This window comes from Macaca nemestrina, chromosome 20, assembly GCF_043159975.1.
Source record: "Macaca nemestrina isolate mMacNem1 chromosome 20, mMacNem.hap1, whole genome shotgun sequence".
Taxonomy (NCBI): Eukaryota; Metazoa; Chordata; class Mammalia; order Primates; family Cercopithecidae; genus Macaca; species Macaca nemestrina.
The window spans coordinates 19,218,533-19,243,722 of NC_092144.1; the positions used below are offsets into that span (position 1 = coordinate 19,218,533).

Here is a 25,190-nt window from a genome sequence, read left to right on the forward strand (position 1 = left end):
GAATTTCCAGCACTATGTATGACATGGTGCTGGAAATTCTTCTACTTGTGGACTAATTGTGGTGATCATCTTTCTGTCTTTGCAGCCTCTTAAGCAGATTGACAATGATGCATGTCACATTCACATTTAATTGTGTAATAAAAACGTTTTCTTTCTTTTGTCTTATTGTGAAGATTTTCTGGGGCTAGATAAAATTTTTCTTTTAATTATTGTTTGCAAACACTGTCTAGAATTACCAGACATGATACAAACACATAAAGTGCCAACCAGAATTTACTCTAGAGGGGACTTTCCCTCTCAGGCTTCCAGTCAACTCACAGTTGTGCAGCAAAGTGCATGCTGTCCCCCAAATAGGCAGAAAAAATTGTGTCTCTTCCTATTTGGCATCTATAGTCCTCTACAGTCACTTCAAGAGAGGCTAGACTACATTTCTATGAACTCTACTGGGCTGTGATCAATTGTTTTCTCTCTCTCAGAATGACTCTTGTATCTTCAGACCTGAAACTGATTCAGAGACCATGGAGCTCACAGACCAAATCAGAGTAACATGTGTGCATTGAGTAGACATGTAGACATGAGAATGTCCACTTTCCCCTTTCTCTTCTTGCTAAAATGCTTACAGATGTGCAGGTAACACCTGCTGCTACTGCAGCCATTCAGGTCCTACATCTGCAGCTCCACATTTTGAATCCAAGTTTTCGAGATTTGGGAAATAAAAAACTTTTATCTGACAAATGCAAGTTCTTTTGGTTATCAAACTCAGATGTTAAAAAGAAAGTGCGGTTATGTCTTTCTCCCCCTTTGAACTATGTATTCATCTCTTGAAACTGTTCACTATTGTCACAAGTAGCTATAAATTAAGCTAACAGTGCCACGTTGGACACTATATCCCATAGCTTAAACCATAATGACATATAGGTAAATATATATAATCAGTGTTATTTCTGTAAATAAATAAAAATTTCTGACAACTTTGTATCACCCCACTGTGTCCCTGTTTTCTTGTCTTTACCAATCCTCTTGTAACTGCTACTAATCAAAGTGTAGATTCCAGGCAACTTGAATCTTTGCTCCCAGGTTATAATCCTTAAGCTCGATGCAAATAAACTGTCTACTTATATTCATGTTGTATCAGCTTTTTTTTCTTTGATGGAGACTTATCATTTAGAATGTGCTAGAGCAGCCTCTATGAGGAGATCTCTCCTTTGATTGTACTCCACTTGCTGTAATACCAGAAGATGCAGAGCCAGGTGGATCCTACCCAGCATCTGCAGATAAGGTCTGGCCTCTCCCTGGGATTTACAAAAAAAGGGCCGGACTTTTGATTGAGAATATACAGAAAACAAACAAAAGACATTTTCTGCATTGTGAGATGTCAACATAGACAGCTTACAGCCTCCATTTGGGAGTGTGGCTCTGTGAGATTTTTCACATCTTGTTCATTGACCTGCTACAGTGATGTGAGAGGCCCCAGGAGGAAATGATGGCAGAATCTGTAAGTGTAAATAAGCATCTTAGGAGTGAGAGATCAAGGCCACAAAGTATCCAGAGCCATGACTGCAACTACATTTACCTGTAAAATGTGATACTGGAGCAGAGTATTTTTGTTCTTTCTCTTACCCAAGAGCTAGCAAATCAGAATGGGTGATCCAGGTTCTGGAGCTCCACCAGTGCAGTTCTATTTTTTATTTAGAGTCAGTCTGAGTCTCTCCAGCCTGGCTTATCATTGGGCCATCAATCCAGGGTCACTGGGAGTTCTCTCACAATGATCTAGGTGTCTTTGAGGTATTTGAGGATGTCCAGAGCAGAATTGTGTCAGGCTGAGAAGTGTGGTTAATTGTGCTTCTGTCTCAGTGTAAGATAAATGAGTCATCCTGTGTTTGTTCATCCCCTCATACAAGAGGTGTCTTTGGTTGGTACCCAGATGAGAGTTTCTCCAGTTTCCGGTGCTTGAATGGTAAACAAGGATGAGATCTGGAGACCTAAATAGATAACGTACTTCCTTACATTTCATATAACCGTAAAAAAAGGAATGAAGCAGTCATGGTTCCTACAATCCAGAAACTTTTAGTGTAGCTTAGCCACTGGATAAATAATGGCATTATGCATCATATGGTTGGTACAATAAATAGATATGTCCAAAATCTTGGGCTTCATTTAGGCCACTTTTTTTATATTGCTGTGACTTCTGATGTTTACACCTGTAAGGATATTCATGAACAGAAGAATTGTTATTATAATTAATTTTTGTTTTTTGAGATGGAGTCTTGCTCTGTTGCCCAGGATGGAGTGGAATGGTGCGAGCTCAGCTAACTGAAAGTTCTGCCTCCTGGGTTCAAGCGATATTCCTGCCTCAGCCTCTAGAGTGTCTGGGATTAACAGGCGCCCACCACCACACCCGGCTAGTTTTTTGTATTTTTAGTAGAGACAGGGTTTCAACATGATGGCCAGGCTGGTCTTTAACTCCTAACCTGAGGGGGTCTGCCTGCCTTGGCCTCCCAAAGTGCTGGGATTACAGGTGTGAGCCACTGTGCCCAGCCACATATTTATTTTCGAATAAAATTACCCTAGAAAGGCCTGATGAAGTGCCTCACACCTGTAATTTTAGCACTTTGGGAGGCTGACGCAGGCGGATCACAAGGTCAGGCATTCCAAACCAGCCTGGCCATTACAGTGAAACCCTGTCTCTACTAAAAATACAAAAATTAGCTAGGCATGGTGGCACGCACCTGTAGTTTCAGCTACTCGGGAGGATGAGTCAAAAGAACAGCTTGAACCCGGGAGGCGGAGGTTGCAGTGAGCTGAGATCATGCCAGGGCACTCCAGCCTGGGCGACAGAGCAAGACTCTGTCTCCAAAAAAAGAAAATAAAAATTACCCTGGAAAACTTCGGGAATTTGTTTAAATTCCATAGTAGTATATAGTATAAAGTTGACAGGGCGGTGGCTAGAAAAAATAAAAATTACAGAAACTCTGGGATTCAAGTTTCTTTTAGATAAGGTTAGAAAAAACAAAACTGGAAGTACCCTAGTGGCATAGAGAACTGAATTCCACATAGGGTTCTTACCCGATCCCAGACCTGTTAAGATTCACCCTTTTTTTTTTTTTTTTTTTTTGAGACGGAGTCTCGCTCTGTCGCCCAGGCTGGAGTGTAGTGGCGCGATCTCGGCTCACTGCAAGCTCCGCCTCCCGGGTTCACGCCATTCTCCTGCCTCAGCCTCCCGAGTAGCTGGGACTACAGGCGCCCACAACCGCGCCCGGCTAATTTTTTGTATTTTTAGTAGAGACGGGGTTTCACCGTGGTCTCGATCTCCTGACCTTGTGATCCGCCCGCCTCGGCCTCCCAAAGTGCTGGGATTACAGGCGTGAGCCACCGCGCCCGGCCAAGATTCACCCTTTTTAGAGGCCTTATTTAGGTCTGACTCTACGCTGGAGTCTTGCCTCGCAGAAATGATTAGAAGAGATCAGAGTTTTGGCTGTTGAATCCTGCTGCCTTTCTAGAGCTGGTGCTTAGAATTTACTGAAACTCAAAAGCAGATAAATCAGAAAAACGAAGTATGTATTAGAGGGTGTTAATTTTTAAATTTTCTATGAATCCGGTACTCACAGAGACATTCTATTTAGCAACTTGTTTTCTATTTCTGAAGATCCAGTAGTTGCTCCACAAGTGACAAAAAAAGAAGTAAATATAAACAGAATAAAATTTTCTCTAAACTACATTAAACTCTTTCTTTCTATAGCTTGAAATCTGTCTATATTTAGCTTTTTTTTTTTTTTTTTGAGACAGAGTCTCGCTCTGTCGCCCAGGCTGGAGTGCAGTGGCCGGATCTCAGCTCACTGCAAGCTCCGCCTCCCGGGTTCACGCCATTCTCCTGCCTCAGCCTCCCGAGTAGTTGGGACTACAGGCGCCCGCCACCGCGCCCAGCTAGTTTTTTGTATTTTTTAGTAGAGACGGGGTTTCACCGTGTTAGCCAGGGTGGTCTCGATCTCCTGACCTCGTGATCTGCCCATCTCGGCCTCCTAAAGTGCTAGGATTACAGGCTTGAGCCACCGCGCCCGGCCTATATTTAGCATTTATTCCATACAATTTTTTTAAAAAGTTGGTGACAGAGAAACAGAAGAAGAAATAAAAATGCTGGGCCCTTTATCTAAATCTTGGAAATTATTAAACCCTTAGTACCAGCTCCCAGGGTGTTATGAGAATTAAATCACATAATTTGTTATGCCCAGTACAGTGCTCTGTATCATACTCTCGAGCACATAGTATCTGCTTAATAAACATTGCATTAGTACATGTGTACATGTTCTTTTTTAAATACAGATTTATTCAGACATTGCTGCTTTCTGTTTCTTCTGTAAACTTTAAAGAGCCAGCAAAGAATATAAAACTTTAGGATGGAGACGGGTTGTCTTTATTTCTACCAGAAGTATTTGGTTGTGACAAGAATGCTGAGTGTAAGGGACCCTGTGCTGTGCCTGCTTCTCTAACTAATGCTAATAATGAGCCAAGGGGAAGCAACATCAGCATTGATAGGAAACTTGTTTAAAACACCCATTCATGGACCCTTTTCAAACTTGCAGAATCACATTCCACAAAGTGGGGTCAAAATTACCAAGTGATTTATAAGCTCATTAAAACTTTAGAGGCAATGCTCTCATTCATAAGAGTTAAGTTCCACCTTTGCACTAAAGGGTGGTCACAGGGCCTGTTCTGTTTGGGTTTAGTAGGGAGCGGTCAGTGTGGTGCATATTTCCATTACTGTAGCAGAAATTGCTGGTGCCTCTGGCAGGGGAGGGCACCTGAGGACAGGAAAGGAGAAACTTATATTTTTATCTTCATGAAGCAGCTTATTGTTCCTGAATCTCTTCTGTTTTAAAGGACAGAAATGGGTGGACTTTTTCTGTTTTTTTTTTTTTTTTCCTGCCATTTGATGTCATGCTACCAGGTAAACAGGTGGTGCTGACACTTTTAAGGACATACTCTCAAGATACAGGTATAATTTGTCCAGAGAATCTCATCTGAGAAGGAATTCCAGAGAAGCAGGAGAAAGAAAAAAAGTGGCTTTTCTGTCTCAGATCAAGACCTGTATTCACTCTGCCTCCTCAAATGCTATGCATTTAGTATTTACAAACATTTATTTCTCTACTTTTGGTTTTTTTTTCTAATGAGTTTGGTTTAAATACTTCTTAAAATTCTTATGATAGTCAAGGGTCTCTGTAAAATATTTCTTTTCTATAGCTTAGAGCCTCCTCTACATTTGCTACATCATAGCTTCTTATATGCCATGCAGGATTCTCAGCAATAATTTATGATCTGCAATATTAAAAGTGCTCCCTTTGTGGCTGTTGAACATGGAAAGATGTGGATACTCAAGATTTCTATTGGGGGAAACTGTGGTCCCTAGTAAAGATGGAAAACGTAATGTTGCGGCTCCATCTATGTGTTCCATTAGCTCTATGCCGAACAGGATTAAGGAAAAGCTTATTTAAATGGGATGGCAGTTATTAACCAGAAAGTTCTGGGAAAAAAAATTAAGATACCTGCTCTCTAGGGTGCTAAATGAAGCCTACTTAAAATTTCTACTAAAAATTATAGAACATAGGAGTTATCTGTATTTTGAAGTTAGCATAAAACATGTTTCTTTATGGTTAAAATCAGAATTTTTTTTTTTTTTTTGAGACGGAGTCTCGCTCTGTCGCCCAGGCTGGAGTGCAGTGGCCGGATCTCAGCTCACTGCAAGCTCCGCCTCCCGGCTTTATGCCATTCTCCTGCCTCAGCCTCCCGAGTAGCTGGGACTACAGGCGCCCGCCACCTCGCCCGGCTAGTTTTTTGTATTTTTTAGTAGAGACGGGGTTTCACTGTGTTAGCCAGAATGGTCTCGATCTCCTGACCTCGTGATCCACCCGCCTCGGCCTCCCAAAGTGCTGGGATTACAGGCTTGAGCCACCGCGCCGGGCCTAAATTCAGAATTTTATTTACTTTCTTTGGGAGGAATATTTCAGCCGTGATGCTGTGATGTGCATTAGTACATCATAAAAATTTGTCCTAGTGCAGTTAATGGTTAATGATTCACTTGGTGACATGGCTCTCTGATAGATTTTTTTACAATAGAGTTAATTATTTTTCTCTTCATTATTAAGTATTTTTTTTTATGCAGCTGATGTGCATAAAGCATCACATTTAATCTGGCAGCTGTCCTTTTTTCTCTTTTTTGCTACATACTTTTCTTTGGAAAATGAAGGTTCTTATCTTTGTTTACAGGCCAGAAAAACTGGGAAAAACACAGGCTCTTCCATTTATTGGATGTTTGACAAAATACCGTTCTTGGGCCAAAAACATTTGCATTAGAGATGAGCTCTTTAGAAATTCAAAAAGTCAGACTTTATGCCAGATCTTCTGGAATTTAAAAAAAAAACCCCTGCACAACAGTTTTCAGCTTATTGTGTAGATTAAAATTTGAGAGGTACCTTCTAACTGAAGATGTCTTTTGCATCTGAAAAATATTCACAACTCATTCCATATGATGCAAATATAGCACTCAAAAATGTACATGTTCATGGCCTTAATTTTATACTCTATTATTTAGAAAAATATCATATATAAACTGATGTTGTGGATCTTGTGCTGCTCTTTTTTCTCAGAGTTAGAGAATAGAGAATATTTTTGTGTTTAAAAATATTTTATTGGATAATTTTAGGCAGTCCTATGAGTCAGAACCAGTTCTCTTTACTCTCTAATTTCACCTTAAGTCAAATTAAAAATTCCACTCATGGCTATTTAGTAAATATGTGTGTGTGTGTTTTTCAGGGACCATTGCAATTTAGAGATGTGGCCATAGAATTCTCTCTGGAGGAGTGGCATTGCCTGGACACTGCACAGCGGAATTTATATAGGGATGTGATGTTAGAGAACTACAGAAACCTGGTCTTCCTTGGTGAGGATAACTTGAGTACATAATTAATAATATACCCTAAAGATTTTATTTCTCTTTTTTGTAGAATGTTTTTTAGTCATTTATTCTTTGCATAAAAGAGTTTCAGATCCCCTTTTTCCAGAAAATCTTCTGAATTTGTTTATTTAGAAAATGATTTCTTCAACATGTTTAATCTTAATCCAAACTTTCCACATTCCTGAGTTGAGCTGTATTCTTCACTCCAAATTAGTGGTAATTCCAGAAATTCAGTGGCATAAAATATTGTTGCCCCACCTAAAAATCTAATTGCCACCACCAATTTTTGATTCAGTAGTACCAGATAGTAAAATTAAGAAACCTATAAATTGAAAGTATTTTCTAAATATTTAGAAATTCCTGTTATAAATATTATTTTGGTATTAATTTACTAGAATGTTTTGTGACATCTCTGCTGAGCACATTACTAGCTTGTAATTGGAGTATGTGAGCAAGATTCATGTTATTTATTTTTAATAAAACAGGTATTGTTGTCTCTAAGCCAGACCTGGTTACCTGTCTGGAGCAAGGAAAAAAACCTATGGAGAGACATGAGATGATTGCCAAACCCCCAGGTAGGTGTGAGTGAAAATGAATACAACAGATGACACAGATAAGACGTCCCAATGTTAAAGAGAAAGCCAGTCTTTAAAATGTGATTCGGGAAGCTGTGTTCCAAAGGAAATAGTTCCTGGGCAGCTGTATTTTAATTTGGCTCCCACAAAAAGGCATCTTCTGTCTTATGCTTTTAAATTCTCTAAGAATTCTACTTCTCCTTTGGTGAGCTTCCTTCAAGTTCACAGTGAGAGCCAAAGTCCTCTTCATGGCATGTAAGAGACTGCGCAGGCAGCTTATGCCTGTACTCCCAGAACATTGGGAGGCGAAGGCAGGTGGATCAGATGAGGTCAGAAGTTTGCGCTTAGCCTGACCAACATGGTGATACTCCATCTCTGCTAAAAATACAAAAATTAGCTGGGCGTGGTGGCGGGTGCCTGTAATCCCAGCTACTTGGGAGGCTGAGTCAGGAGAATCACTTGAACCTGGGAGGTGGAGGTTGCAGTGAGCTGAGATCATGCCATTCCTCTCCAGCCTGGGCAACAGAGCAAGACTCCATCTCACCAAAAAATAAAATAAAGAAGAAGAAAGAGACTTCACAATCTGGCTGCTTTTCCATTGTTTTGGGGACACACAAATATCTGCATAATATTGAGAAACTAAAACTTTTTTTTAAGTCCTCTTTTTACATCAGGTCTGAAATGTGTGAGAGTAGTAGTTTCTGTTGCATTTTTTTTTGTTTATTTTTCTGCACAGTCCATTCTGTTTTTATTACTATAAAGTCTTCAAATATAGTTTGAAATTATAAGTATGATATTCTTCTGCTTTTTTCCTTTTCCTCAAGATTGCTTTGGCTATTCAAAGTTTATTTTAGTTTCATGTAAATTTTACAATTGAATTTTCCATTACTGTGAAAAAAATACTACTGCAATTTTGATAGGAAATGTATTGAATCTATAGATCACTTTGGCTAATATGGCACTTTATTATAATTTGTTCTTTCAATCCAAAGACATAAAATTTTTAAAAATTTATTTTGATCTTCCCTTTTTTCATTGATTTTTTTTAATTGTAAAGGTTTTTTACATCCTTGGTTAATTTTTTTCTCAGAAATGTATTATTTAATGCTATAGTAAATAAGATTTTTTTCTCTATTTTATCAGATAGTTTAAGTGTATGAAACTGTAGCTGGGCGCAGTTTAAGTGTATTGAACCATAGCCGGGGGCGGTCTCCCAAAGTACTAGATCACACCTGTAATCCCAGCACTTTGGGAGACTGAAGCGCGCTGATCACCTGAGGTCGGGAGTTTGAGACCAGCCTGACCAACATAGAGAAACCCTGTCTGTATTAAAAATAAAACAATTAACCGGGCATGGTGGTACATGCCTATAATCCCAGCAACTCATGAGGCTGAGACAGGAGAATCGCTTGAACCTAGAAGGCTGAGGTTGCAGTGAGCTGAGATCACACCATTGCACTTCACGCTGGACAAAAGAGCTAGACTCCTTCTCCAAAAAAAAAAAAAAGGTGTTCGAAACCATACATATACTTGTATGTTAATTTTATATTTTGCTAATTTACTGACTGTATTTATTAGATAGGGTTTAATGTACCATTTATGATTTTTTAAATATATGATTGTATGATGTACAAACAGCAACTTTTTACTTTTTTTTTTTCAATTTCAATGGTTTTTTTTTTTTATTTCTTTGACTAATTCTTCTGCTACATACTTCCAGTGCTACATTAAAATAGAAGCATTGGCCAGGCTCCCTGGCTCACACCTGTAATCCAAGCACGTTGAGAGGCCAAGGCAGGTGGATCACCTGAGGTCAGGAGTTCGAGACAAGCCTGACCAATATGATGAAACCCCGTGTCTACTAAAAATACAAAAATTAGCTGAGTGTGGTGACATGCACCTGTAACCCCACCTCCTTGGGAGGCTAAGACAGGAGAATCACTTGAATCTGGGAGGCAGAGGTTGCAGTGAGCTGGAACCATTGCATTCCAGCCTGGGCAACAAGAGCGAAACTCCATCTCAATTAAAAAAAAAAAAAAAAAAAAAGACGCATCGACAATGGGCACAATATAGTTTTGTATTGGTATGTAAATTTGATGGAGCAAACACCTCTTCAAGTTTTCATAAACTGATTTTAGAAGGTAAAGATCTTCTTTTGGGCCGGGCGCGGTGGCTCAAGCCTGTAATCCCAGCACTTTGGGAGACCGAGACGGGCGGATCACGAGGTCAGGAGATCGAGACCATCCTGGTTAACACGGTGAAACCCCGTCTCTACTAAAAAATACAAAAAACTAGCCGGCCGAGGTGGCGGATGCCTGTAGTCCCAGCTACTCGGGAGGCGGAGGCAGGAGAATGGCGTGAACCCGGGAGGCGGAGCTTGCAGTGAGCTGAGATCCGGCCACTGCACTCCAGCCTGGGTGACAGCGCGAGACTCCGTCTCAAAAAAAAAAAAAAAGATCTTCTTTTATTGGGCCCTTAGGGTGATGAGATACACTGTGAATTTTTAGTGAAAAGGGGTTGTAGCTTGGTCACAAGACTGCTGGGTCTGCACTAGGGCCCACCTTTAGTTGGCTTGGTACAGGGGCTTGGGTAGTTGTGATTCCCATTTTATTTTTGGATAGACTGAATATCCTTTCAGGTTCAAGCAATTCTCATGTCTCAGCTTTGCAAGGAGCTGGGATTACAGGAGTGAGTCACTGTGCCTGGCCTTAGTGTAGGTTTCTTAACATCAGTTTATTGTGTCTTGGTTTTACTTTTATATTATAATTTTAGAAAATTTGCAATTCTGTTTGTATATTTAAGTCAAGTTGAGGTTTAATTAAGAGATAAAATGCTGGGCCCAGTGGCTCACGCCTGTAATCCCAACACTTTGAGAGGCTGAGGCAGGTGGATCATGAGGTCAGGAGTTTGAGACTGGCCTGGCCAACATAGTGAAACCCCATCTCTACTAAAAATACAAAAAAATTAGCCAGGTGTGGTGGTGGGTGCCTGTAATCCCAGCTACTTGGGAGGCTGAGGCAGGAGAATCACTTGAACTCAGGAGGCGGAGGTTGCAGTGAGCCGAGATCACACCATTGCACTCCAGCCTGGGCAACAGTGCGAGACTCTGTCTCAAAATAAATAAATAAATAAATAAATAAATAAATAAAATAAATTATGCATGTTTATTACAATCAGATTACATATGTATGCGTGTTTATCTATAAATATGACACCAATTTTAGTTGTGGCTTCTCTTATATTCTTTCTTAGCTGATTTTCGATGGTAGTTTTAAGTGAGCAGTCATTGAGATAGTTTTATTTTTTCCATGTGTTTAATGATGAATATATACTTCCTTTTGTGAGAAAAACACTTTTGTGATTTGAAGGTAATTTTCAACAGGATTTATAATTCTGTATTTGTTTCAGTTTTTCTTTACAAAATTGTTTTAAAAACACATAACATAAAATTTACTGTCTTAAATCTATTGAAGTGTACATTTCAGGGCCAGGTGTGGTTGTGGCTCTCATCTGTAATCTCAGGATTTTGTGATGCCAAGGCAGGAGGATCCTTGGAGCCCAAAAGTTTGAGAGCAGCCTGGGGAACATATGGAGACCCCTCTCTATAAAAAAAATTAATAAATAGCCAAGCATGGTGGTATGCAGCCGTGGTCCCGGGTACTTGGGAGATTGAGAGGGAGTCAAATTTGTGCCACTACACTGCAGAGTAAGATCCTGTTTCAAAAAAAATGTTGTTCATTTCAGGCATGTTAAGTATATTCACATTGTTATGCAAAAGACTTCTAGAAACTTTACATCTTATAAAACTAAAACTTAATTCCATTAAGTAACAGCTGCTCATTTTACCCTCTCCCCAGCCCTTGACAGACAAACCTTCAACTTTCTGTTTTTATGATTTTTGACTACTTATGCTACCTCATATAGCTGGGCGCAGTGGCTTATGCCTGTAATCCTGGCACTTTGGGAGGCCGAAGCAGTCGGATCACCTGAGATCAGGAGTTTGAGACCAGCCTGATCAACATGGAGAAACCCTGTCTCTACCAAAAATACAAAAATATTAGCCGGGCATATGGCACATGCCTATAATCCCAGCTCCTTGGGAGGCTGAGACAGGAGAATCACTTGAACCTGGGAGGTGGAGGTTGTGGTGAGCCGAGATTGTGCCATTGCACTCCAGTCTGGTCAACAAGAGTGAAACTCCATCTCAAAAAAAAAAAAAAAACCAACATAAAGATACCTCATATAAGTGGAATCATAATTTTGTTACTGGTTTAATTCAGGTGACATATTTTCAATGTTCATCTTAAAATGTGACAAGATTGTTCTTTTTAAAGTGGAATAATATTCCATCATATGTATATGTTACATTTTTTGGTATGTTTATAAATCGAGAGACATCTGGGTTGCTTCAGCCTTTTGACTTTTGTGCATCCTGGTACAATAAACATGGATTTTCGAATGTGTCTTCCAGGTCCTGTGTTACACATTTTGTTTCTTTTGTTGTTTGTTATTTTTATTTTTATTTTTTTGAGATGGAGTCTCATGCTGTCACCCAGGCTGGAGTGTAGTCATGTGATCTCGGCTCACTGCAACCTCTGCCTTTTGAGTTCAAGCAATTCTCCTACCTCAGCCTCCCAAGTTCCTGGGATTACGTGCACGTGACATCACCCATCTAGTTTTTGCATTTTTAGTAGACACAGTGTTTCACTATGTTGGCCAGGCTGATTTTGAACTTCTGACCTCATTTGATCTGCCCACCTAGGTCTCCCAATGTGCTATGATTACAGGCTTGAGCCACTGTGCCTGGCCTGTGTTACGTATTTTGGATATAGATTTATAAATGAGGAACATTTATAACATTTTAAAATAATGGCTGCAAAGTTATTTTCCACCAGCAGTCAATGTGGGTTTCATTTTTATTGCATCATCAACAGATTTGGTGTATTTAAAAAAAATTAGGCCGGGCGTGGTGGCTCAAGCCTGTAATCCCAGCACTTTGGGAGGCTGAGACGTGCAGATCACGAGGTCAGGAGATCAAGACCATCCTGGCTAACATGGTGAAACCCTGTCTCTACTAAAAAAATAAAAAAACTAGCCGGGCCAGGTAGCGGATGCCTGTAGTCCCGCTACTCTGGAGGCTGAGGCAGGAGAATGGCACAAACCCAGGAGGCGGAGCTTGCAGTGAGCTGAGATCTGGCCACTGCACCCCAGCCTGGGCGACAGAGCAAGACTCCGTCTCAAAAAAAAAAAAAAATTATAGTGGCCATTCTAATGGGTGTGAGGTGATTTTATATGTTATCATGTTTCTTTTTTTCATTTCTCTACAAATTAGTAATTTTGTGTGTCATTTCAAGTGCATTTTTCCATTTGTGTATTTTTTTGAGAAAAGTTTTGTTTGTCCATTTCTAAATCAAGTTATTCAACTTTACTGTTTAAAGAGTCATTTATATATATATATATATATATATATATATATATATATATTTTTTTTTTTTTTTTTTTTTTTTTTTTTTTTGAGACGGAGTCTAGCTCTGCCGCCCAGGCTGGAGTGCAATGGCACGAACTCGGCTCACTGCAAGCTCCGCCTCCCGGGTTTACACCATTCTGCCTCAGCCTCCCGATTTATATATTTTGAATACTAACTCCTCTAACAAGTAATATGCAAATATTTTCAGCCACTTTCTAAGGAACGTTGTCACTCTTGAAATCTTTTCTTTCAGAAATTTTGAAGTATAGTGTAAACTTTTCTGTTCTTTTATTTGTTGCTCATACATTTAATGTTGTATCTAAGAAAATGGTGCCAAGACCAATGTCATGTCTTTTTTGTGTGTTTTTTCTTTTCTTTTTTTTGAGACAGAGTCTCGCTCTGTCCCCCTGGCTGGAGTGCAATGGCGCGATCTCGGCTCACCGCAAGCTCCGCCTCCCGAGTTCACGCCATTCTCCTGCCTCAGCCTCCCGAGTAGCTGGGACTACAGGCGCCCGCCACTTCGCCCGGCTAATTTTTTTCTCTTTTTAGTAGAGACAGGGTTTCACCGTGTGAGCCAGGATGGTCTCGATTTCCTGACCTCATGATTCGCCCACTTCGGCCTCCCAAAGTGCTGGGATTACAGGCGTGAGCCAGGGCGCCCGGCTTTTTTTTAAGTATTTTTTCTAAAAGATTTGTTAGTTCATTTTGTCTAAGTATTTTATTTAAAAAATATTTTTGTATCATTCAAGGAAATAATCCAACTTTATTTTATCAGTGTTGATACTGTAGCTTTTAACCATTGGTTGTATTGACAAATTTGAACAATGAAATTTTTTGACCCCTGAGCAAGAATATGTTTAAGAGTGTGTTTTATATTCACATCTTTTTGAATTTGCCATCTGACTTTTTCTTCTAATTCCTAGTTTCGTTCAGTTTTTGTTAGAAAGCACAGTGTGAGGCCCCGCCCAGCTGGGCGCAGGCGGGTGGCATCGCCTGTAAGAGCTCCCAGGTGTTTTGGGGACTGTGGGCCGAGCGCACTGACCTGGTGCGCATGTCCCGGGCGGTGACGCCGGCGCCCGGCTCCATGTGTGCAGCCCCGGGGCGCATTATCTGGCCGGTGTTGCTGGCGGGCCAGCAGACAGGCTGAGCGAGTACAGATGAGCGAGCTTGGCGGACCTGGGCGGCCCCACAGGCGGAACAAGCACGCGTGGCCCAGCGCCCCCGGCTCCAACACTGCCCGGCCCCGCGGGCGACCCCGGACCCGCAGCCCCACTAACCCGCGCGCTGCCCAGGGCCTGGCCGACCCACGGCCCGGTTGGTCAGCACGTTGTCTGAAGTAGGTAGCCTTTTGACGTCACTGTGGCCATGACCAACTGGTAGGACCAGCACCCCATACCGCGAAGCCAGTTCAGAATGACCGAAGAAGCATGCCAAAAACGGAGTCAGAAACGAGCGCTTGAACTGGACCCAACAGAGGACGATGTGGAGAGCAAGAAAATAAAAATTGAGAGAAGATTGTTGGCTTCAGATTTAAACACTGACAGAGACATAAGGGTGACACCTGAGCCGGGAGCGGGTCCAGCCCAAGGATTGCTGAGGGCAACAGGGGCCACGACGGTGGCCATGGGCAGAGGCGAAGGTCTGGTGGGCGATGGACCCGTGGACATGCCCTCCTCACACAGTGACATGAAATCTGAGAGAAGACCCCCCTTACCCGATGTGATTGTACTCTCCCACAACGAGCAGCCCTCCAGCCCGAGAGAGAATGGGCTGATCACGGTGGCCTTGAAGGAGACTAGCACCGAGGCTCTCATGAAAAGCAACCCGAAATAACGAGAAAGGATGTTCAAGCAGCTGAAAGAAGAGTTGAGGTTAGAAGAAGCAAAACTCGTTTTGTTGAAAAAGTTGCGGACGAGTCAAATACGAAAGGAAGCCACCGCCCAGAAGCCCGCAGGTTGTGTCTGGAGCGCCGTGACCACCCCTCCGCTGCTTGTTCGGGGCACCCAGAACATTCCTGCTGGCAAGCCGTCACTCCAGATCTCTTCAGCTTGGATGCCTGGCAGTGTCATACCCCCGTTCCTGGTCGGAGGTGGGCAGCAGGCGTCCTTGAAGCTGGGGCCGCAGGCGAACTCGCAGGTCATCATACCCCCGCTCGTCAGGGGAGCCCAGCAAATCCATAGCATTATGCAACATTCCAGCACAGGCCCACTGCCCCTCCTGGCCCCCCAGGCATCGGTGCCCAGTGTGCAGATTCAGGGACAGAGGATCGTCCAGCAGGGCCTCATCCGCGTTGCCAGTGTTCCCAACACCAGCCTGCTCCTCAACATCCCACAGCACACCCCAGCATCACTGAAGGGGACGACAGCTTCCTACGCTCAGGCCAACTCCACCCCCACTAGCGTGGCCTCTGTGGTCACCTCCGCCGAGTCTCCAGCAAGCCGACAGGCGGTCGCCAAGCTGGCGCTGCGCAAACAGCTGGAGAAGACGCTACTCGAGATCCCCCAACCCGAGCCCCCAGCCCCGGAGATGAACTTTCTGCCCAGCGCCCCCAACAGTGAGTTCATCTACCTGGTCAGCCTGGAGGAGGTGGTGCAGAACCTACTGGAGACACAAGCGGGCAGGATGTTGGCCGCCACTGTGCTGTCCCAGGAGCCCTACATATGTGCACACTGCAAGATGGACTTCACGTGCCACTGGCGGGAGGAGAAGAGCGGCGCCATCATGTGTGAGAACTGCATGACGACCAACCAGAAGAAGGCGCTCAAGGTGGAGCACACCAGCTGGCTGAAGGCCGCCTTCGTGAAGGCGCTGCAGCAGGAGCAGGAGATTGAGCAGCAGCTCCTGCAGCAGGGCGCAGCCTCTGCTGCACAGGCCAAGGCCGAGGCCGCGCCGCCCCACATCCCACGCTGAAGCAGGTCATAAAACTCTGGCGTAGGTTGGCGTTCCGCTCAGGAGAGGCCTGCGACTAGAGTAACGGGGCTGTGCTACAGGCCTTTAGCCTGCTGTCCCAGGGTTCGGCCATGACGCCCCGAGGTGTCCTGCACACGTTCAGTCAGTCACCCAAACTGCAGAACTCAGCCTTGGCCACAGCCCTGGTCAGCAGGACCGGCAGACATTCCGAATGAACCTGTCAAGGGCAGCAGCACCTCCAACTGGAAGACGCTCCTCAGCACAGGCGAGACCCTTGCGTTTGTCAGCCCAAGCCTGGCGGTGCACAAGAGCTCCTCGGCCGTGGACCGCCAGCGAGAGTACCTCCTGGACATGATCCCACCCCGCTCCATCCCCCAGTCAGCCACGTGGAAATAGTGTGAGCCAGGCCCCGTGGAAGACGGGCTCCCTCCTTCCCCACCTGGCCCCCAGTCTAGAAGGACCCACTGTACCACCCTCCGCTGGCTCGGGAAGACACCGTGCCCGTCCCAAGAGCAAGCACCGGCCGTGCTGCAGAGGCGAGACCTCAATTCTTGGCTGCAAAGTTTCATCAGGGCTGGGGGGCTGGTGTCGCCTCATAGGCGGACAAGGATCATCGCTGGGGAACCTTTTCCGTGGGCTTTCTTCCTTTCTCTCTTTGCCTTTAGTTTGCCCGACACCAGCAGAAAAGTGGACCTTGGGGGTTGGTTCTGCTCCCGGCCCCCTTGTTCGGCCCCTGCCGGCACACGGGCGGCTCACCCTGGACACTGTGACGCGCATGGGCAAGGCCAGCGCCCGGGGCTTCTGAACCGAGCGGGGCATTTCGTTTTGTTTTTGCTTTTCCCCGTCTTAGGCTCCCGATCTTTGACTGCCTTCCCATGGCGATCTGTAAGTTGAAAGATTTTTTCTTTTTTTTAATCACCTCATAATGATGGAGTTAAAAGTAAACCATGCAGACCCTGGGGTCTTTGTTGTGCGCTGCGCCGTCCCGCTGGCCTTGTGCCCCGGAGGGTGGACGGCTTATGGTGCCATAGCCCCTGGCAGGGATGGCCAGTCAGCCCCAGTGACTGACGGACAGATGCAGGATGACAGAGGCAGCCCTCGCTTCAGCTGAACGCTTCCATTGCTGCTGGTTCTGGAGACCCCCGCCCCGGACCTCCCAGACTTAGAAGAACAAACTGAGGAACAGACCCAGCCAGAGAAGCAGGGATTCCAGAAGCTGCCCGTGAAGGCCAGAAGCTGCCCGTGAAGGGAGGAGGAGAGGATCCGGTCGGCAGCAGCCCCGAGCAGGAAGCTGGAGTGGGGACTGTTGCGGGGTTTTTCTGTTGTGGTTTATTTTATTAAATTCTTTCCTTTTTTCTATTCATTTCGATGGACGCAATCTTAAGCCACCCTGGCCTTGTTCCTAGCAGGTGAACGTGCACAGGTGTGTGGAGGTCGGGAGGCGCCGTCCAGGTGTGCGGCCAGCCGCTGCGCACAGACTTCAGGTTTTCCGTTTGGGTCTAGTTTAGAACCTGTCCTTAAACCTCGGGGTTGCTGTCAGGATTTGCTTTCAGACTTTTTTTTTTTTTTTTTTTTGTAACTCCCTTTAGAGTCTACAAAAATGTTTTAAAAGGATCAGGTCTGGTCTGCTTTTAGTTTCATTTTTGCTTCTTTCCTGTCCCACTCTTTAAAAATTGGTTCTATGAGAGGAAAGGCAGAAGCCGTTCTGTGTTTCCTGCACGCTGAGCTGGCTTCATGACAGTGCAAGGGCGTCCCGGTGCCCACTTACATGCGTGTGTCTCCGTGAGGACTGGGTTCCACCGGCCCCAGTTGAGCTTCAGCCCTGCTTTTCCTGCTCATGCAATTAGGGATTTAAATTAAAAATTTTTTTTTTTGTAGGGCAGCCGCCTTCAAACACAACTGCTACAACGTTCTTATAAAGGCTCATTTAATCACCCACCCCCCAAAAAAGAAAACAGTGTATAATTTTAGTCTTTTTAAATTGTTTTGTTATTGTTGTTTTGAGACAAGATCTTACCGTCACCCAGGCTGGAATGCTAAGGCTGGAATGCAATAGCATAATTTTGGCTCACTGTAGCCTCAGCCTGCTGGGCTCAAGTGATCCTTTCACGTCAGTTTCCTGAGTAGCTAGGACTACAGACATGCACTACCACGTCTGGCTAATTGTTTGCTTGTTTGTAGTGTTAGGATCTCACTATGTTGCCCAGGCTGGTCTCAAACTTTTGGCCCCAAGGGATCCTCTTACCTCAGCCTCCCAAAATGAACCTGGGTCCTTCACCTCACACTTGCTCTGTCTCTTACCATATAATATGTCCAGTTACTCTTTACCTTCCACCATGATTTTAAGCTTCCTGAAATCCTCACCAGAAGCAGATGCTGGCACACACTTCTTATACAGTCTGACAAACTTTGAGCCAAATAAAACTTTTTTCTTTATAAATTATGCACTCAAGTATTCTTCTATGTGCAAAATAATTAATATAGTATATAATGTTATCTAAGTTTTCTCTTTCTTATTTTTTATCTGAATTTTATATTTATTATTGCAAACTGGGTCTTGATGTCTGCAATTATTGTGTTGCCATGTATGTCTTGCTTCACTTTTTTTTTTTTTTGAGATGGAGTCTCGCTCTGTCATCCAGGCTGGAGTGCAGTGGCCAGATCTCAGCTCACTGCAAGCTCTGCCTCCCTGGTCTAGGCCATTCTCCTGCCTCAGCCTCCCAAGTAGCTGGGACTACAGGCGCCCGCCACCTCGCCCGGCTAGTTTTTTGTTTTTTTTTTTTTTAGTAGAGATGGGGTTTCACCGTGTTAGCCAGGCTGGTCTCAATCTCCTGACCTCGTGACCCACCTGTCTCGGCCTCCCAAAGTGCTGGGATTACAGGCTTGAGCCACCACGCCCGGCCTCTTGCTTCACTTTTGTCAATAGTTGCTTTATATATTTTGGAGCCCTGATGTTATATACACACATATATATAGATAGATAAATATTACAGTTATAGATTCCTGCTAAATCAACTCACTTTACTATAATATCAGTGTATGTCACTTAAGGCATATTATGTCTAATATAATTATGACCACATCACTCAATTGTGGTTACTATTCTCATGGAATATACATTTTTTTTCATTCTTTTATTTTCAGCCTATTTGACTCAAGGCTAAAATGAGTCTCTTGTAGGCAGCATACGGAATGCTTTTTAAAAAACCACTCAGGTTGGCCGGGCGCGGTGGCTCACGCCTGTAATCCCAGCACTTTGGGAGGCCGAGGCGGGCGGATCACAAGGTCAGGAGATCGAGACCACGGTGAAACTCCGTCTCTACTAAAAATACAAAAAATCAGCCGGGCGTGGTGGCGGGCGCCTGTAGTCCCAGCTACTCAGGAGGCTGAGGCAGGAGAAGGGCGTAAACCCAGGAGGCGGAGCTTGCAGTGAGCCGAGATCGCGCCACTGCACTCCAGCCTGGGCGACAAAGCGAGACTCCGTCTCAAAAACAAAACAAAACAAAACAAAACAAAAAAACCACTCAGGCATTCTATTTTTTATATATATATAATTTTATTTATGTATTTATTTTCTTTTGTGACAGATTTTCACTCTTGTTGCTCAGGCTGAAGTGCAATGGTGTGATCTCAGCTCACTGCAACCTATGCTTCCCAAGTTCAAGCGATTTTCCTGTCTCAGCCTTCTGAGTAGCTGGGATTAAAGGCACCTGTTACCACACCCGGCTAATTTTTTTGTATTTTTAGTAGTGACGGGGTTTCACCGTGATGGCCAGGCTGGTCTTGAATGCCTGACCTCAGGTGATCTATATATTGTTTAATGTCCTTTGTCTTTTTGAAGTTTTGACTTAAAGTACATTTGATAAAATATGACAGTTTTTGACTTAAGATGTAGCTTGTGTAATATTATTTTGACCTCTTCTGCTGTCATTTGGTTAATATTTACATGAAATTTCTACTTCCGCCGGGCGCGGTGGCTCAAGCCTGTAATCCCAGCACTTTGGGAGGCCGAGGCGGGCGGATCACAAGGTCAGGAGATCAAGACCACAGTGAAACCCCGTCTCTACTAAAAATACAAAAAATTAGCCGGGCGCGGTGGCGGGCGCCTGTAGTCCTAGCTACTCAGGAGGCTGAGGCAGGAGAATGGCGTGAACCCAGGAGGCGGAGGTTGCAGTGAGCCGAGATCGCGCCACTGCACTCCAGCCTGGGCAACAGCGTGAGACTCCGTCTCAAAAAAAAAAAAAAAAAAAAAAGAAATTTCTACTTCCATCTTGCCACTTTCAGTCTTTGTCATTAGATCTTCGGTGACTCTTGTAGAAAAGTAAGTTGGATCTTGATTTTTAATTTTTTTTTTTAGACGAAGTTTCACTCTGTCACTCAGGCTGCAGTGCAGTTGTTCAAGTGATTCTCCTGCCTCAGCCTCCTGAGTAGCTGGGATTACAGGCATGCACCACCACTCCTGGCTAATTTTTGTATTTTCAGTAGAGATGGGGTTTCACCACGTTGGTCAGGCTGATAAAATTTTTTAATAAACCTTCTTATTGAAAGTATGTTTCTTGACTGGAAAGATAATTTGTGTGTGTGTGTGTGTGTGTGTGTGTGTATATATATATATATAGTTTTCTGAAAGAGAAAACCTTGCTAATATTATTTATTTATTTATTTTGAGACAGAGTCTCGCTCTGTCACTCAGGCTGGAGTGAAATGGCACAATCTTGGCTCACTGCAACCTCTGCCTCCAGGGTTCAAGTAATTCTCCTGTCTCAGCCTCCTGAGTAGCTGGGATTACAGGCACCCACCACCACGCCTGGCTAATTTTTGGTATTTTTAGTAGAGATGGAGTTATGCCATCTTGGCCAGGCTGGTCTTGAACTCCTGACCTCCAGTGAATCACCCACCTTGGCCTTGCGGGGATGTGCTGGGATTACAGATGTGAGCGACTGCGCCTAGCCAATGTTATTTTATTAATTGTTTTATTTGATTCTTTTATCTTTGTTTTTCTCTTTCTATCTTGTGTGGTTTTTTTTTTATTTTTGTATTGATATGCTTTCAATTATTTTTCTTATTTTCTTTTGTGTATCTAGACAGATATTTTCTTAGTGGTATCTAGGGGATTACATAAAACCTCTAACAGATCCAATTTATTTATTTATTTTCTGAGACAGAGTCTCAGTCTGTTGCTCAGGCTGGAGTGCAGTGGCATGATCCTGGTTCACTGCAATCTCCCCCTCCCAGGTTCAAGTGACTCTCCTGCCTCAGCCTCCCAGTAGCTGGGATTACAGGTGTATGCTGCCGCACATGGCTGATTTTTGTATTTTTAGTAGAGACAGGCTTTCACTCTGTTGACCAGGCTGATCTTGAACTCCTGACCCCAAATGATTCACCCACTCCAGCCTCCCAAAAGTGCTGGGATTACAGGCCTGAGCCACTGTTCCTGTCCTTTTTTTTTTTTTTTTGGATACAGTCTTGCTCTGTTGCCCAGCCTGGCCAGCAGTGGTACAGTCTTCACTCACTACAACCTTCCTGTCTTGGGTTCAAGTAATTCTTGTGTGTCAGTTTCTCAAGTAGCTGGGAATACAGGCACATGCCACCACACCCAGCTAATTTCTGTATTTTTAGTAGTTACAGGGTTTCATCATGTTGGCTAGGCTGGTCTCAAACTCCTGACCTCATGTGATTTTCCCACCTTGGCTTCCCAGTGTGTTAGAATCACAGGAATGAGCCTCAAAGCCTGGCCCGTTCAATTTATTCTGAATTTTAAAAATTACTTTATACACTTTTTATAGTCGCTTTTGAAAATTGTATAACTTTTTTGATGGGCCGTGTTGCCCGAATATTTTGTATACATTGTAATCTTTGATTGAGATTCAGATATCAACAAAAAGCTAACTGAGATTGTAGTGAGCTAAGATTATGCCCCTGCACTCCAGCCAAGGTAAGAGAGTAAGACTCTGTCTCTCACACACACACACAAATGTAAATTGCCAACTCCTGGTTTCTTTTTTTAAAATAAGAAAAATATTGGCACATACATCTTTATTTCTGGTTTCTATGAACTCTTTTAGACACCAGATAATGTCTCCCATAACATAAAATGCTGAAAGAAATACTGATATGCGTTAGAATGACAGTTTGAGTCTGCTGAGTCTAAAGGTAAATGTTACAGAAGCAGAGAAACTTCAGTAACCCAAACAGGGAATGGCTGTAACAAGTGATTACTGATTATTAAGAAGAAATATGAATAAGCCGATTTAACTAAACAATAAACACAACATTTTAGATAAGACACATCCTAAAAACATGTTTGAGAAATTCCCAGAATCTCTAGGATGTGTCTTATCTAAAATGTTGTGTTTATTGTTTAGTTAAATCGGCTTATTCATATTTCTTCTTAATAATCAGTAATCACTTGTTACAGCCATTCCCTGTTTGGGTTACTGAAGTTTCTCTGCTTCTGTAACATTTACCTTTAGACTCAGCAGACTCAAACTGTCATTCTAACGCATATCAGTATTTCTTTCAGCATTTTATGTTATGGGAGACATTATCTGGTGTCTAAAAGAGTTCATAGAAACCAGAAATAAAGATGTATGTGCCAATATTTTTCTTATTTTAAAAAAAGAAACCAGGAGTTGGCAATTTACATTTGTGTGTGTGTGTGAGAGACAGAGTCTTACTCTCTTACCTTGGCTGGAGTGCAGGGGCATAATCTTAGCTCACTACAATCTCTGCCTCCACAGCTGAAGCAATTCTCCTGCTTCAGCCTTCAGGTGCTAGGATTACAGGTACTTGTTACCATGCCTGGCTAATTTTCTGTATTTTTAGTTGAGATGGGGTTTCACCATGTTGGTCAGGCTGATCTCAATCTCCTGACCTCAGGTGATCCACCTGCCTTGCCTTACCAAATGTCTGGGGTTACAGGCATGAGCCATCTTGCCTGGCCAACAATTTACTTTTTTTTTTTTGAGGTGGAGTCTCACTGTATTGCCAGGCTGGAGTGCAGTGGTGCATTCTTGGCTCACTGCAATCTTTGCCTCCCTGGTTGAAGCCATTCTCTCCCACAGCCTACCGAGTAGCTGGGATTCAAGGTGCCTGCTGCCATGCCCGCTAATTTTTTTGTATTTTTAGTAAAGACAAGGTTTCACCATCTTGACCATGCTGGTTTTGAACTCCTGACCTCATGATCCACCCACCTTAGCCTCCCAAAGTGCTGTGATTACAGGTGTGAGTCACCATGCCCAACCAGCAATTTACTTTTAAAAGCACAATGTTACAATGGGCAGCAGGAAGAGCTGTGTTGGGTGTAACTAACAGAGCTTTCTTTTTCTTCTATGTGGCTATTTGCATTCTGCTCACCTGGGGCCCTTCACACACTTAACTCATTTATAAATTTTTTACAATTTTATTTTTGTCAGCATGTTTTTATTACATTTATATGTCCAGGAAGAAGTTAGAGTTGGTGGTATTTTGCTATGTCATCTTGCTTATGTAGTTTGTATAATTTTATAGGTTAGATTTGTAAAGTATATTAATCTGAGTCTAGCAATTGAAGTAATGTGTTTTTGTTGTTTCTTTTAGTTATGAGTTCTCATTTTGCCCAAGACTTTTGGCCAGAGAAGAGCATACAAGATTCTTTCCAAAAAGTGATACTGAGAAGATATGAAAAATGCAGACATGACAATTTACAGTTTAAAAAAGGCTGTAAAAGCATGGGTGAGCATAAGGTGCACAAAAGAGGTTATAATGGACTTAACCAATGTTTGACAACTACCCAGAAAAAAATATTTCAATGTGATAAATATGGAAAAGTCTTTCCTAAGTTTTCAAATTCAAACACATATAAGATAAGACATACTGGAATAAATCTTTTCAAATGTATAATATGTGGCAAAGCTTTTAACCGGTCCTCAACCCTTACTACACATGAGAAAATTCATACTGGAGAGAAACCCTACAGATGTGAAGAATGTGGCAAAGCTTTTAACCAATCTGCAAACCTTACGACACATAAGAGAATTCACACCGGAGAGAAACCCTACAAATGTGAAGAATGTGGCAAAGCCTTTAAGCAGTCCTCAAACCTTACTACACATAAGAAAATCCATAGTGGAGAGAAACCCTACAAATGTGAAGAATGTGGCAAAGCCTTCAACCGATCCACAGACCTTACTACACATAAGATAGTTCATACTGGAGAGAAACCTTACAAATGTGAAGAATGTGGCAAAGCCTTTAAGCACCCCTCACATGTTACTACACACAAGAAAATTCATACTAGAGGGAAACCCTACAAATGTGAAGAATGTGGCAAATCCTTTAAGCACTGCTCTAACCTTACTATACATAAGAGAATTCATACAGGAGAGAAACCCTACAAATGTGAAGATTGTGGCAAAGCCTTTCACCTATCCTCACACCTTACTACACATAAGATACATCATACTGGAGAGAAACCCTACAGATGTAGAGAATGTGGCAAAGCCTTTAACCATTCCACAACCCTTTTTTCACATGAGAAAATTCATACTGGAGAGAAACCCTACAAATGCGATGAATGTGGGAAAACTTTTACTTGGCCCTCAATCCTCTCTAAACATAAAAGAACTCATACTGGAGAGAAACCCTACAAATGTGAAGAATGTGGCAAATCCTTTACTGCATCCTCAACTCTAACTACACATAAAAGAATTCATACTGGAGAGAAACCTTACAAATGTGAAGAATGTGGCAAAGCTTTTAATTGGTCCTCAGACCTTAATAAACATAAGAAAATTCATATTGAACGAAAACCCTACATAGTGAAGAATGTGACAGATCTTTTCAATGTTCCTCCACTTTTAATTAGCATACGATAATTTATACTGGAGGGAAACCCTATGAATGTGTTGAATGTGGGAAAGCCTTTAACCAGTCCTCGACTCTGACTAAATATGAAAGTTTATATCGAACATAAACCCTACAAATATAAAGAATGTGACAAAGCTTTTTAAGGAAGTTCTCAACCCTTATTACACATAATTCATACCAAACAGAAACCCTACAAGTGTGAAGAATGTGGCAAAGCCTATAACAATTTCTCAATTCCTTGTTTTTTTTTTTTGAGATGGAGTTTCACTCTTGTCACCGAGGCTGGAGTGCAATGGCATGATCTCGGCTCACTGCAACTTTTGCCTCCTGGGTTTAAGCCATTCTTCTGCCTCAGCCTCACAAGTAGCTGGGATTACAGGTGCCCAACACCACGCCTGGCTAATTTTTTATATTTTTGGTAGAGATGGGGTTTCACAATGTT

At 42.9% G+C, this 25,190-nt stretch overlaps 1 protein-coding gene and 2 pseudogenes across 2 annotated transcripts in view; all 3 read left to right on the forward strand.

Moving 5' to 3' along the window:
• The window catches only part of LOC105489708 (zinc finger protein 253), a 37,919-nt gene extending 12,937 nt beyond the window's left edge, over positions 1-24,982 (forward strand). Inside the window, exons 1-3 of one of the 2 annotated variants that reach the window (XM_011754714.3) lie at positions 6,808-6,934; positions 7,435-7,524; positions 23,480-24,982. In XM_011754714.3, the coding sequence (XP_011753016.3) occupies positions 6,901-6,934; positions 7,435-7,524; positions 23,480-24,756 (1,401 nt within the window). In that variant the 5' untranslated portion in view covers positions 6,808-6,900 and the 3' untranslated portion in view covers positions 24,757-24,982. Of the gene's footprint in view, positions 1-6,807; positions 6,935-7,434; positions 7,525-23,479 lie in introns of those variants that run through there. The other variant, XM_071086654.1, reaches the window with a different exon arrangement.
• Positions 14,405-14,824, forward strand: LOC139360246 (transcriptional repressor p66-alpha pseudogene; annotated as a pseudogene).
• Positions 14,834-16,297, forward strand: LOC139360244 (transcriptional repressor p66-alpha pseudogene; annotated as a pseudogene).
• Positions 24,983-25,190: the final 208 nt, after the last annotated feature.